Below are 13,301 nucleotides of genomic sequence, written 5' to 3'. Positions count from 1 at the left end.
TGTTGGGCAGGTCACGTAAAGGGTATAGCAGATGACCAGAGCAGCAGAATAGGCACCAAGGAAAATGAAATTCAGTCAAGTTACAAGTACGTATAAAGGTGGGACCTCATAGCTCACGTAGGAGTCTTAAGAAGAGTCCCTAGACTATATGGTTTTATATACAAACACATTGAGTATGTGAATGAAAGAAAAGTGAATGTTTGCGACCGTATAAATCAATTGCTTCTTCATTCATTGAGTAATGCAAGCATGAAAGAGTGAAGGTTAGTTTTGTAACTGACAAATTATTGTTGCTCTGTTTGGTCTGTCATTAATGTCTTGCACAACTCGGCTGCATCGTATGAAAAGGAAAATGACCGATAATTGGTGTAGCCATTCGGTAGAACTAGAACGTTCTTGATTGCTATGGTATAGAACATGCCGTACTTAGTCGAATCTAGGCCGGCCCCGATTCTAAGCAGACTGCCAACTGTCCGAAGCCCGAAAAAATTTAAAAACTCGCCTCGAATGTAAGCCGAACAAACAAATGAGGACAGCGTTCACAAAATGAAAACGGCATTTATTTAATATGAACATGCCGAGCTCACTCTACGTCGTCATCGCTGCTAGCCTCATTCGCATGCTCGTACACTTGCAGATGCGCGCAAGCTTGCGTCCGTGCGGCACGGCTCGTACGCGTTGAAATGCGGCGCGATCTCGGTGAACAGCTCCTCTCGGTTATCGCGCGCTTATCGTCCTTATTACTGTCATCTCCTCGTTTGCGGCTCACACAAAAAGCGTCTCCCGTTGCCTCCTCCAATGACGGATGTTTTTCTCATCAATGGTGAAGTCCCGCCTGGCTTGAACATTTGACGATGCCTCTGCGGCTAGCACAACTTTTCGTTTGAAAGCAACACTATAGTGGTATTGCCTGTTTGGTGCCATTACGATAACGCCACGCTGCACACCCATACGACACAGCTCAAAATGGCGACATCACTTGTGTACTTTAGTTGGCTACTGGCACGGCTAGTAGCGGTTGTGATGCTAGATGACTTTTCTAGATGGTGCTAGCTACGCACCATATTTATCATTTTCAATTGCAGACTGGCACGTTTGTTAAAATCTTTGAATCTAAGCCTGCCCTAGAGTTTGGCATATGATTATTTGAAAAAAAGAACTCTCGGCCTAGATTCGAATAACTATTGTGCCACAAAAATTCCTTGTTCGGGTATTTATAAGTGCTCCAACCAGGGATTTCCAGCAGCCTCCACGGAAGAGGCAAAGCGGCGCTTCAGACACGTTTGGATTAAGTATGACAGTGACTGTACAAAGATGAGCTGTCGATAAAACACAGTACGTATGCTCATGGCCACATTTTCCTACTTTACACGCAGGTTTTCAACCGCAAGGCCCGGCTAGACCTGCACATGAAGTACCTGCACCTAAAGGAAAAGCCGCACGTCTGCGAGGACTGTGGCAAGGGATTCACGCGGCGTGAGGACCTGAACCGTCATTCGGTCCTGCACACGGGCGAGAAGCCATTCCAGTGCCCAACGTGCCACAAGCGCTTTGCCATCAAGCCCTCGCTCAAGATCCACATGGTGACCCACACCAAGGAAGAGCCCCGGTCGTGCCACGAGTGCGGCCGCGCCTTCATTCGCAAGGATTGCCTCATGCGACACATGCGCAAGCGCCACCGCGACCTGCTCGACCGCATCCTGCTCGACGAGGAGGACGACCGCTTTGCCCCGACCCCCGTCGCCACTCCGGGAGGCACGGCCAACACGGATAGCGGCATCAAGCTGGGTGCCCAGGCAGGCACTGTGGCCCGGATCCTGTCGGAACAGGTGCGAGTGTGTGCCCTCACTTTGGTTGGACTTTTCATCCGTATTTCAATCGCCGTTCTGGATTGTTCACTTTGCAGACAGTCACACACTCACCAGAAGGCTAAGTGGCAGTGGCCATAGAAGTCGCTAGAAATCCTCTTAGAAATGACTACAGTCACCGACCGATAATTCGGCTAGCCCGTGGCACCGCCACTGGCCTCATAGGCATTAAGGATGACTGAAATTTCTGACACCCTACAGCGCGTCGTGCAATAATTCATCCTCCGACTGCACAACCGTGTGCTAATTTGGCCACCAAGTCGTCAGAATTACCTATATTTTCATTTTGAGATGTTGCCTGCGTGGCTGTCGGCCATGTCGCCAACGGCTCTACGATACCGAAACTTGCAAAGCCTAGTCAATCTTGTAGTCCCCAATGAGAATTCGGTACATGCATTGACTGTACTTTCATCTGTCTGTAGCGACAGCATGACAAAGGCTGAGACGTGGACCTCAATTTTGTAGTGATGCCTTCCGCTCAATGATATGTCACTATTATTATCCACCGTTCGTGGCCGGCTGATACTGTTGATAATTCGTGTGGGGAATACTCTGATCACCGACGAAGTGTGAGAAGCATAAAAAGAAATAGCATGAAAGAGATTGCTAGAAAATCATGCCACGGAACGTCTATGCCAAAGGCAAGTGCATGTGCGCGCAGTTACATGTTGTCAAATTTTCCACGAGCACCTGTACAAAGTGTACCGGCAGGCCTTCAGAGCTATTTTGGACATGCCTGTGGCTGTTTGAGCCCTTGGGGGCAGAGAAATGCATGTATCCATTTTTTCTGAGGCATTTGAAGCCCTTAGGGAGTCTGAAAAATTGGATGTTGACAGCACCAGAGGAATATGTCAACACTCTTGTCAAGGCCCTTTGACCCTCAGGGGGCCAAACGAGCACAGATCAGGTCCTCGGCACTCTCCATCAATATAACATTCAGCCGTCAATTTCTTGTGTGCTTACTTTGATTCATTTGGCTCTATTTCAAAACTACCTCTAATTTGGACTCCTACATTCTACAAAAAGTGTGTAGTGTAATCACGATGTCAAGACAAACTGAAGGTGACAAAAGTGATGGCACAAGTTCACCACTCCAAATGCCAAAAGTGATATTAAAAATATTATGCTGTCGGCTGTCTCCCCCTTTTTACAGCAAAGCTATGTACCTCTACCCTCCAAGGAAATTTTCGTGTCGTAAGCAAAAAAACTCCCCATACGTGAGTCGATCCTGAAGATAGCGCAATGCCGGACCGACCCGCAGCAGAGGTGAAACAGGCGTTAAGCACTCTCCATACGTGGTCCAATCCCAAATATAGTGCAGTACCGGCCCCACCTGCGGTGGAGGTGAAGCAAGCGTTAAGCACTCCCCATAAGTGGGCCGATCCCGAAGATAGTGCAATGCCAGGCCGACCCGCAGCGGAGGTTCAATTCGTCATTGAGGGGCCCGCATACACAGCTTCGCTGGTCATCCTTCTTCACAGAGTGGAAAGGCACTGAGGTTTTTTTTTTGTTGTTGTTGTTGTTGTTCTCTTTATTTCCATCTTATATGCTGTTTTATGCGAAGCATATTACTAGAGCTCAACCCAGCTCCTCAGGCGCGGCGGTGTCGCCTTCAATGACCTTTAGTGACCCCATGCCATACCACGGGACACCGTGACGTCACGACAGAGGAGAAACGGGGCTCCAACTCGCGCCGTCGCTCGCGGCGTCGCGGCGGTATATAAGCAGCCGCGCTTGTTTCTAGGTGGCTTTGGCTCAACTCTTGCAAGATGGGCTGGGTGGGAATCGAACCAGGGTCTCCGGAGGGTGAGACGGAGACGCTACCACTGAGCCACGAGTACGATGCTTCAAAGCGGTACAAAAGCGCCTCTAGTGAATGCGGTGTTGCCTTAGAAACGAGCTGTTTCTAAGGCTCAGGCGCACATTTCGTTGCCGCGCCGAACGCTGCGTTGCTCGACGCTCACCGCGTCCAATGCGGGGCGCGTAGTCGCTGCGCCGTAGCCCATTGTCTTACACCCCTTGGCGGGTCGACGGGAACGCTGTCGCGTTCCACTCTTGAAGGCGAAGCAGAGTAACGCATGAGTTGTTTCTTCGTCTAGCCGAACCAAATATAGCCAAGCAACAGCAGTTCACCAGGCTAAACAGTGGTTCAACAACTAAAATAAAGGCTAGTATGCTTCGCATCCTGGGCTTAACCTTAGCTAAGCCACAGCCATTTCTTTCCTCCGCCCTTGCAGAGTAACTTGTAGATGAATACTCTCCTTTCTTTTTTAAGTATTGATTGCCCGTCTTCAACATCATACAGAGGGAACAGCTTGGCACACACTTACCTAGCACGAATTCAGATTTTGAGAAATAGGAAAGACGTCAGTGTTCACGAATTGTCTACTTAAGGTTCCTTTAGCGCTGTCCCTCTATCTTCAACAACCAGCGGAATACGGTTGCGATTTTCGTGTATCAATGAAGCGAGACATACTTTCTCGACAATAAATGCAAACAGTCCAAGTGCTCAAAGCTAATACTGCTAAACTGGCAAAGCTCTCTGCGTTTGAATAAAGCACTCTCTGTCACTCATTTACAATGTTCATACAAAATGACAAATCTAGAGAAAGCATAAGGGAAGGTAATGTTTAGGTTTATTCGAAATCTGTAAATAATAGAGCAAAGGAAAACGAAAGTGGACAAAAAGATCATTTGTTCGACAAAACCCACATCGCTGCATTACGCGTGTGGTAGTCTACCTGTTAAGCTACCGCGGCGCTATCACTCCAGCCACTTTCTTGGGCGTTTGTGTACAGGCTTGGCCCTGACAATGTTAGCCAGTGACACTCGTGGCCAACGCAGCAGATGTGGAATGCCCTTTTAACCACAGCTGTCGCATGCTAGCACGTGAGCTTAGGAGCAGGCAGCTAGCCAGCGAGCCCTCATATACTATCTCAAGTCATCAAAACTGCCAAGCAACCGAGCCCTTAGAGTTCTCCCATCCTTTTTGCTCATTTACCATGCGTAGCCCTGCTTATGCTCGTTTTATTTTTTTCCACAGGCTCTTTGCGAGAGCATCCGCGAGCTGCTGGGCCTGCTCGTTGATGAGCCAACGCTGAAGGGCTTTGGGTACCCGGACAAGCCCGTGGACGAACTACTCGAAGCGGTCATCCGTCGCTGCGGCCACAGCCCGGCCAGTCCTGACGACTACAACTACATGGACCGGCTGCGTGAGAACTCCAAGCTGCTCTTCACAGTGGTCATTGACGACAATGCTGTCAAGACTCTGCTCAATAACCAGACTGTCGACGAGGTCATTCTACACGTGTTGCGTCTCGCAAAGTCCTAGCTTCTCATTGTCGTCCTTCCCCCATCTCGTTTCGACTAACTGAGGGTGCACAGAAGCAAACGAATTGTCTTCTAATTGTAATTGGGTGGCACTCGCATGGGTTGTCTGGGCTGAGCTTGTTTGATTTCCACGTGCTATCATAACGGAAGGGACCACAATATGTTAATGCTGTGCAACATTACTATTTAGTTGACTCCTACTGCAGACAGTAGCAGTCAGTTAAATACGTTCTTGGTAGTGAAAGCCCTTGGAACTTGGAAAAGCATAATGTCAGCGGTCTTGTTACACATGGTGCAAACACGTTTCATGGTTGCAAAGATTTTCAAGGGACACTTGTAGCTAAACAGAACAGCTTTTCCTGCTTTCACATAAATACGCATGACCAGTGTTGTTAGTCCTGCATACTGCATTCGCTCTAGTCGTAAACACATCTTATGCCTGTTTATTAGCTCAGTAAATGACAATAGTTTTTGGAGCAAAAGAAAGAAAGAAAGACAGATAAAGAACAGGAGCAATGCCTGGAAGCAGGTTGGGCCTTGCATTAGCTGTTTTTTTTTTTTTTTTTTTTCGTGGACAGTATAGTGGCAGTTTCTGGCTGCTCGCATAACTAACTTGGTGAGTGCCCATAAGGTCGTGAAGTCACAAGAAAGCCGTCGGCAGAAGGTAAACGTTGATGTCAAGTTGAACAGAAAGCTCATAGCACACACTACGATGCCACAAAGCGCATTTGCTTCTTTGCACCCTCACTTAACCTCTCCTGTGCTTTGCACACCGTGTACTCTTTGTCTTCACTCTGTATCATTCTTTTGTACTGCATTGCACAATGCCCATGCTTAGCTGGGCATGAACAGAGCAGCAGGCAGTTGGAAATGTGCTGGGTTTTGTCGTGAGTCCTGTAGGTGCGTCTGTGTATTCTAGGGGGAGGGAGAGTCTGGTCTACCAACATGAAGATTGTCACGATCATGGGCACGCACAATCTACACCGGCCTGGTAGCCCAAATCGTACGAAAAAAAACTGCTTTCTCTCCCATTTGATGTTTTTGACTCTTGTGGCACATTCCCAGACCTGTAGCAGAAGTTGTAGGAGAGGGTTACTGGAGAAAGCAAGGCGTCTCCAAGTCTATCGGTTTTTTCGCCGCTTTGCAAGAGGAGCGCGAGTTACATGATGCACTCTGTGTGTTTTAAGTGTTTGTAGCAGTTTTGTTGTAAGGCAACTTTTGCACAACATTAAGTGTGAGAACATCGGCCCACATAGTATGAGGGCTCTATGTGATGGTTTCTTTGTCGGCAGTGTAGGGAAAGCCCGACTTGACAGGTAATGTGATGTGCCAGTTATTGAGACATGGAATATTAATGCAAGAAGAAAGTGCTAGATGTGCCCATGTTAGTGAAATTAAGATGCCCAAACTTGTGCCTTACCGTTACGGTGCTTCAGTGTTTGTCATGTTTTTCCTCATTCAGACTTTTTTTTTTTCACATGCGAGGTAGTGAAAGTTGTAAAAGGAAGTCATTCATTGTGTTTCCATGCCACAATTGTAGTAGAGTGCATTTTAGCGTTCCTTCCTAAAGACAGGAAGGGGGAGGGGGTGCAGTGCATAGCACTTGTCTTTCCTTGAAGTCGTGAGATTAACGGCATCTTTTCCTTTTGGTAATGGCTAACATTGAAACTGGAGTAGGGTCACAGCTAGTAGTGGAAGCTAATAAAAATTTGGAGATTTAAGATTGCTGGTAATGTTCTAGACAGCTTTTGTCCTTGATGACTACAAGCATATCACTTACTCTTCGCTTTCAGTCTAGCCAAATGTCACGTGCTCAAGGAAAAGCAGGCCTGCTTATTTCTGGGGCAAAGCACTGCTTGAAGACTGGAAGCTGAGCATTGCACAGCCATGACTCAGAGCAGCGAACAAGTAAACCTAAGGGAACCAATTGTCAACTACTACTAGTGCGAAAAAAATTTACATAAAACAAGCAAAATTTTTGTATTATGTATGCTACCAATTTCTGGTTTAAAGTGTAGTTGTTTAATGAAGTCTTACAATAGCTTCAGTAATTTACTAATTTAGCTTTGCACAAGGCCTGCTCTTCATATTGGAGGTTAGTGCAAAAAGAACATAGAAACCTGCAAAGGCCAGTATTTGACCCTAAGTAGCTTTAACATTCTTTTTTCAACTTTGAAGGGGAAAAGTAGCCGGTGCTACACCTACCACATACATCTGCTGATAAAATATTCACCTGCAGGTTCTCATGCGAAGTTTAAGTTGCTGTGCGCACTTGAATACTAATGAAGTCTTGCACACAAGGAGCAGTGTTTACTCCTATATGAAGTTCAAGATTAAAGTTACTTGTTAGATTGTATTTCGAAATTCTTGAGGCTTTCACTGTTTTATCGCACTCTTATGATTGGTGCAGCAGCAGCCATTATTGCCTTTGCATCTCATGCCTGTCATACAGTATGATACACTTATAGTTTAAGAAGTGAGCCACAAAAACTAATATTTCTGAATTATCTAAGAAATGTGGCTGGTGTGACATTAGAAAGTTGTATATGTGTAAAAATGTAATGCACAGGCCTTCGTGTCAGATACCAGCTCTGGTTAGTTGCGCAATTTTGTCTAGGTGGTCTGCTTAAAGGGCCCCTCACCAGGCCCCATATCAAATTCTTGTTATATGCTGGAAATTATTACGTGTCCTCTAGGGAGCGTTCTGCCGAAAAAATTTTTCACATCGGCTCATTAATAGCCAAGATAGAAATATTTCAGTGCCGCGAAACCATGATTTCAGCAGGCAGGCTTCACTGCCAAGCAAGACACTCTCTCCACTCGCCCCGTCTAGCCTTCCCTGCATTCTCCCATACCGGACCTCGAGGATCGCGTCTTCAGGCCCCGCCTTCAATTTTTCTCCTCACTTTTTTCCCTCAGCTACACATTTCTGCTACATTCTGCTACATTCTGCTACACACGAATACTGAGGCAGAACAAGCGGATCGCAGAGCATGATCAAGCACTGAAACACTGTAGAAAATAGCATAGTTTCAGTACCTGTATGTGTGACCGCACGACCATGGGAACAAGCAGACGAAGCAGAAGCACAGCTCTCGCTTCTGTGTGAAGTAAAACAAAAAACTCGCAGACATTCTGTTTGCGTGTTTTATTATTTCTCTAAACTTCAATTCGTCAATTCAAGCAACAGATCGCACAGATAACACATGTTGTCTTCAATAATTCTCGAAGTCACGTGTCCCCACAAGCGACATCACACTGCAGACATGATTATGTAGGCGCATGGACACGATTACGTCACTGTCTGGCTTGGAGTGTGGCGGCAGCGAGTGAAGAGGGAAACAGCATTTGGATTGAGATTTCAGACGTAGCAATGTAATACTGTGCAGGCACGATTGTTGTCATGCAATGTACGCTATGCCCTTGTCAGCACAATATGGCCAGACCTGGTGAGGGGCCCTTTAAGAGGACAATACTGTAAGACGATTTGGCTCAGAGCGGTGGCCAAACTTTCACAGCCTGTGTTCTGTGATTGCTGACAGCAAACAGAGTACTATGAGGTAAATAATTTGTCAGCATCTCCTAGCAAGTCAAGCACTAAAAGAAGTGCTGTAGGTTTTCGCTCATATCCTAATTGTTGAGACTTCTGTAACATGCATACATTGTTTTACAGTGTTGAAATGACATGTGGTTATCACCTAATCACTGATAAGTGTGGAGTGGTGCTTCACAGCTAACATCCTCTGCTGAAAATAACCACTGCAGACTGGGAGCACTGTTCACACGAGAGTTTTCTTGAGCAGATTAACAATATGAATATTGATTTCAGGGCGAGGAAAAGTAGATACTTGCTTTGTACCATTCGAGCAGCACATTTCTGTTGTATCCATATTGCTAATTTTTAGTTTTTTCATTTTTCCCATTACTGCCTCGTGTTTTTATCAGCTTCTGCAAGGCAGTCGACAGTACCTTTCACCTGATGCGACAAACTTGTGATTAGCAGTTAGTTGTGTTGATCATTGTTAAAGATTTTATATACATTACATTGTTGTCGGGCAGCACGAGATGCGCATCGGTATTTTAAGCTGAAAAAAAAATTTTACGATGGCTTTTGCCCATCTTGTACAGTCAACCCCTAGATGGCTCCAACTGACACTGTCCATCAGTCTTTACGTAACGGAATATCAGTGGGTCACTTCAGGGGATGCATCAGCCTCTGCATTTGTCCAATGTTGCCACACGTAGCCTTATATAAAGCATCATACAAAAGCGTTAAGAAGTCAGACCGTGCCTTATTTTCTGTCTGCAGTGTAAGAGGAAGCTTCAGCTCAGGTTCGACTATGACTTTCACGCTGAATTGCGAGAGAAATGAAATAAATACATTCATTGGGAAATGATGTCTAATTGCAGTGACTATATATGTGTGCAGAATGCCACAACAATTTGGGACATTTTAGTTTTGAATGAAACAGCAGGTTTTTAAAGTTCTGTAACCGCGATACATGCTGGTACCACAGCTCTGTAAACAGCAGCTGATGGTGCTTAGAGCAGATTACATCATTTTACACTACTTTGTACATGCACTTGTGTCTGTCAATAAGTATTTCCGGGAAAACTTTGAATTATGGGATATGGTGAAGTCTAAAGCCATGCAGAATGTGTTAGCTGCCCGATGTTGATGCTGTAGCAGGTACGGTATGGAAAATTGCTATATGCATTGTTGTGAGGCCACACAGTTGTGGACTCGGCATTTCAGGTCCTCATCCATTAAATAATCAATGGTGCGAATAACAGTTCGGCTCTAACCAGTCACTGGAGCTTAAGTTCCTCAATCGTATGCGACAGAGTTCATTATTGAGACCATTTAAGGGTTCACATACTTTCTGGGTTTCCTATTGAATCCAGCAGAAACTTGTTAAATGGCACCTCCAGGTACCGAAGAGACATGTTCCGCTAAACGCGAGTTCCGTTTACCGAGATAGATCTGAAGCCCTCTTAATGCTGTTGTCAGAAACGTCGAGTATTAGAAGCGAATGTAGCAGCTAGCTAAAAAAAAATTGGAAAATGACAAGATGTATGGCATTCAACATTTTATGCTGCCACATTTTAAGAGTAACTTTCTTCACAGAAGACAGACGTTGCAAAAACATTTCAGATCCTGGTTCTCCTTGGAAAAAAAGTCGTTTAGATACTGATTCTGTGGTTCCGTTTATAGGGAGTTGTATACATTTTGGTTCCTTAAGGAAAGTGTTTTTAAATTGTTTAAATATGAAGCCAATTAATTAAGAGCATGTTTCTCCATTTAACCAGCAATTCTGTGTAGGTAGTTTTCATTTACCAAGATTCTACCATACTTGAATGGTGAAATTTGTAGTTTGGCTTGATGCTTGGGGCTTCCTCATAAACTGTTACTCATGAGCAGCCTTGGGTGGTCAGTTGTCATCTGTGTGTTGTTGCACTCGGGTCGGCCAACAACAGGCAAACGCCGGCAAATTTTACATTCCACCATTAGCCCTTTAGGTGCCCTTTGAACGTTTTAGACAGCAACTGTTCTAACCTTCTGCCCCAAGCCGTCGTCTGAATGGTACTAATGCGCTCAAAATGGATCGTAGAACATCTATGATGTTTCCCAGCAAGTTAGTTGGCTATGCGTTCTTCATTCTACCAAGACCTTAGAACAAGTGCCTTGCAAATTGTTTCACAGTGCCCTTGTCTGCTTGTGCACACAGCTAGATTCACGTCATAACAAAGGAGAGAAGTAAGCCATCATTTTCCTTTGCATTTTCATGATTTAATTCTGCACTTTTTCTCTCTCTCTCTCACTTTCTTGTGGACTTGCTCACCGAGCGTTGCGAGCAGCTCTGCATTGTCCGATTAAAAGTTACGATGTATATAGTTGATCAGAAATGGTGTCAAGAAGTCATTTTGTGCCTTATTACAAAATATGATGAATTTCGTGTGTCTGTTTTAATACTGATTTCCAAGCAGTAATACTTGCACGAGCTTTTTCATATTTCATTGTCTATATCGGTCCTGTCATTGTGTGTGCTTCTCACATTGCATTTTCCTCTTTTTTTCCTACCCTTGTACCAGTTTTACATTAATTGCAAACAGGAGCAATTTTTTTTTCTGTGCACATCATTCATTTTTTGCTGTATGGAAATATATGAAGAGCAAATTACTGTACCTGTCCTCGTGTGGCCCCTTGGTTTAACTGACACATAAAAGGGGTGGAAGTATCTTGTCTTGATCTTGTATTTTACTGCACAAAGCAGCAGTGACCGAGGGAACCGAAATTGAGCTTGATGGATCCCTCGCCCTGTTTGAGCATTGCAGATGGACAAGTGTGGTGGGTAGATTGTGTAACAACAATATTTTGTGCGACTGGTCACTCCGATACACGTTGTGAAAACAGTCAAAAAATTCAAGTGGCATCCTGTACTCCCTTTGAGAGAGCCTTGCTTCCCAGATGGGTGACAGTGTCACGTTGAACACCTGTAACGTTATCAGTTATGGCACATGACAATGGTAAATCATCCTGTGCAGAACAGACAAAAGCACCGCTGGAAATGCGCCACATAGCAGAAAAAGAAAATGGCGGCAGGTCTCGTGACATGGTCCCTCAGCTCGGGTGTCGGAGCAGGCAGGGAACGAATGTTGCTTGCTCTATGACTTGTGGACGCTAATCAAGGGAAAGGGAGAGAGTGCTCTTGTCAGCGAAGCTTGCCTCTTGACAGGATGGTAACGCAACATTTTAATTGCTATCTTCACTAATAGTGAACCACTTTGAATGTGTATTCCAATAGGACACTCCCTTGATGGCACAATACAACTCGCATTGTGTAACCAAAATTTCCTATGGGACCTGATGAGGAGGCATTTTTTACACTGTAGTGTAACTTCATAGTGCACTTTAAGAGCACGTACGACTGGTTGCCTTCGAGCAATCTAGAGCCCTCTTGTAGTGCAGTTTACATTTGGCTGGTCAAAATCAAGCATTCGGAACACACTCACCTGGTTCATTCAAAACGCAATGCTCCAGCTCAATGCTTGGAAATGTTTTAACCTTCGAGCTGGGCGTGAAACTGAGATTTTATACTTCGCTCCTCAGAGTGCTCTGGGAGTGGCTAAACACTCGTCTGGAATAGGCTCTCTCTTGCTCCAATCTCAACAGGGCTCCGCATTCGCATCCCACTGAGTTGGAGCACGGTAAGGACCACTTGAATGATAGTGTAGATCATTTTCATGGGCAAGGCAAAAGAGATGTGAAGGTGTGACTTGGAATAGTTGACTGAACTGAAGATATTCGCAGTATGACTCTGCTTATGCTCGGCAACCCTATCGAAATGGCAGTTCTTCACCGACTTAGACATCAGTCAACAAAGTGGTGTCGTGTCATCATTTGAGAGCTTTAGATTACAGGACACAAGATGCATACATTAAAAGGACAGTAAAGGCTAATGTTAAGTCCAGCTAAAGTGATAGATCAGTGCTCGGGAATCTCTGAGGTGTCAATATTGTCATGAACAGAGCCTTAATAATCAAGAAAATGAGGTAAATGCAGGACACGATTAGAGACTCCCCCGGGACATTCAAACACTTGCCCCATGATGAACGCACTCCTCAGTTAAATTTTGTCGCTAGTACTTAACTACTCCTTGCAAAAAACATCGTTCTTTGTATTATAAGACCGAATGAAATGCTACTTGCCTAGTTCTATTTCATCTTTAGAAAAAAGAACTCGTTGAAACTTCCCTTGGCAACGATTTGGGTGGTCGAAAGGTTTCGTTTTTGCCCAGCTCTGCACCACCCACGTTTTCACGTTCCAGTAGTTTCGTTATTGCATAGTGCTGCGCTGGTTTTGCTGGCTCGCGAAACTCGCACAAACTGCAAGTAGCAGAGAATTCAACTTCCATGTGATGTCGTGGGATGCCCGAAGGGTCTACGCCCCTTAACCAAAAATAGTTGCAGTGGCAAATCTTGGCTCGGTACCGCTGTCTTACGGGTACCGTTTTACTCACCGATGGCAGCAAAGGGTGGTGATGGCGTATGCAACATCACCACTACCCCGGTTTTGTGGCGGTAGATTAGAAATTTAAAAAA

General features: G+C 45.2%; 1 protein-coding gene across 3 annotated transcripts in view; it reads left to right on the top strand.

Annotated features, from left to right (window-relative positions):
- LOC126530011 (uncharacterized) overlaps nucleotides 1–11,437 on the top strand; it is a 51,051-nt gene extending 39,614 nt beyond the window's left edge. For all 3 annotated transcript variants that reach the window (XM_055070182.2, XM_072288164.1, XM_055070183.2), the window contains 2 exons: nucleotides 1,377–1,829; nucleotides 4,912–11,437. In XM_055070182.2, coding sequence (XP_054926157.2) covers nucleotides 1,377–1,829; nucleotides 4,912–5,199 — 741 coding nt within the window. In that variant the 3' untranslated portion in view covers nucleotides 5,200–11,437. The remainder of the gene's footprint in view (nucleotides 1–1,376; nucleotides 1,830–4,911) is intronic.
- Nucleotides 11,438–13,301: the final 1,864 nt, after the last annotated feature.

The sequence above is a fragment of the Dermacentor andersoni genome, chromosome 5 (assembly GCF_023375885.2).
Source record: "Dermacentor andersoni chromosome 5, qqDerAnde1_hic_scaffold, whole genome shotgun sequence".
In the NCBI taxonomy this organism is placed as follows: Eukaryota; Metazoa; Arthropoda; class Arachnida; order Ixodida; family Ixodidae; genus Dermacentor; species Dermacentor andersoni.
The sequence above is the reverse complement of the archived record's forward strand: the minus strand, read 5'-3'. Positions and strand labels throughout refer to the sequence as shown.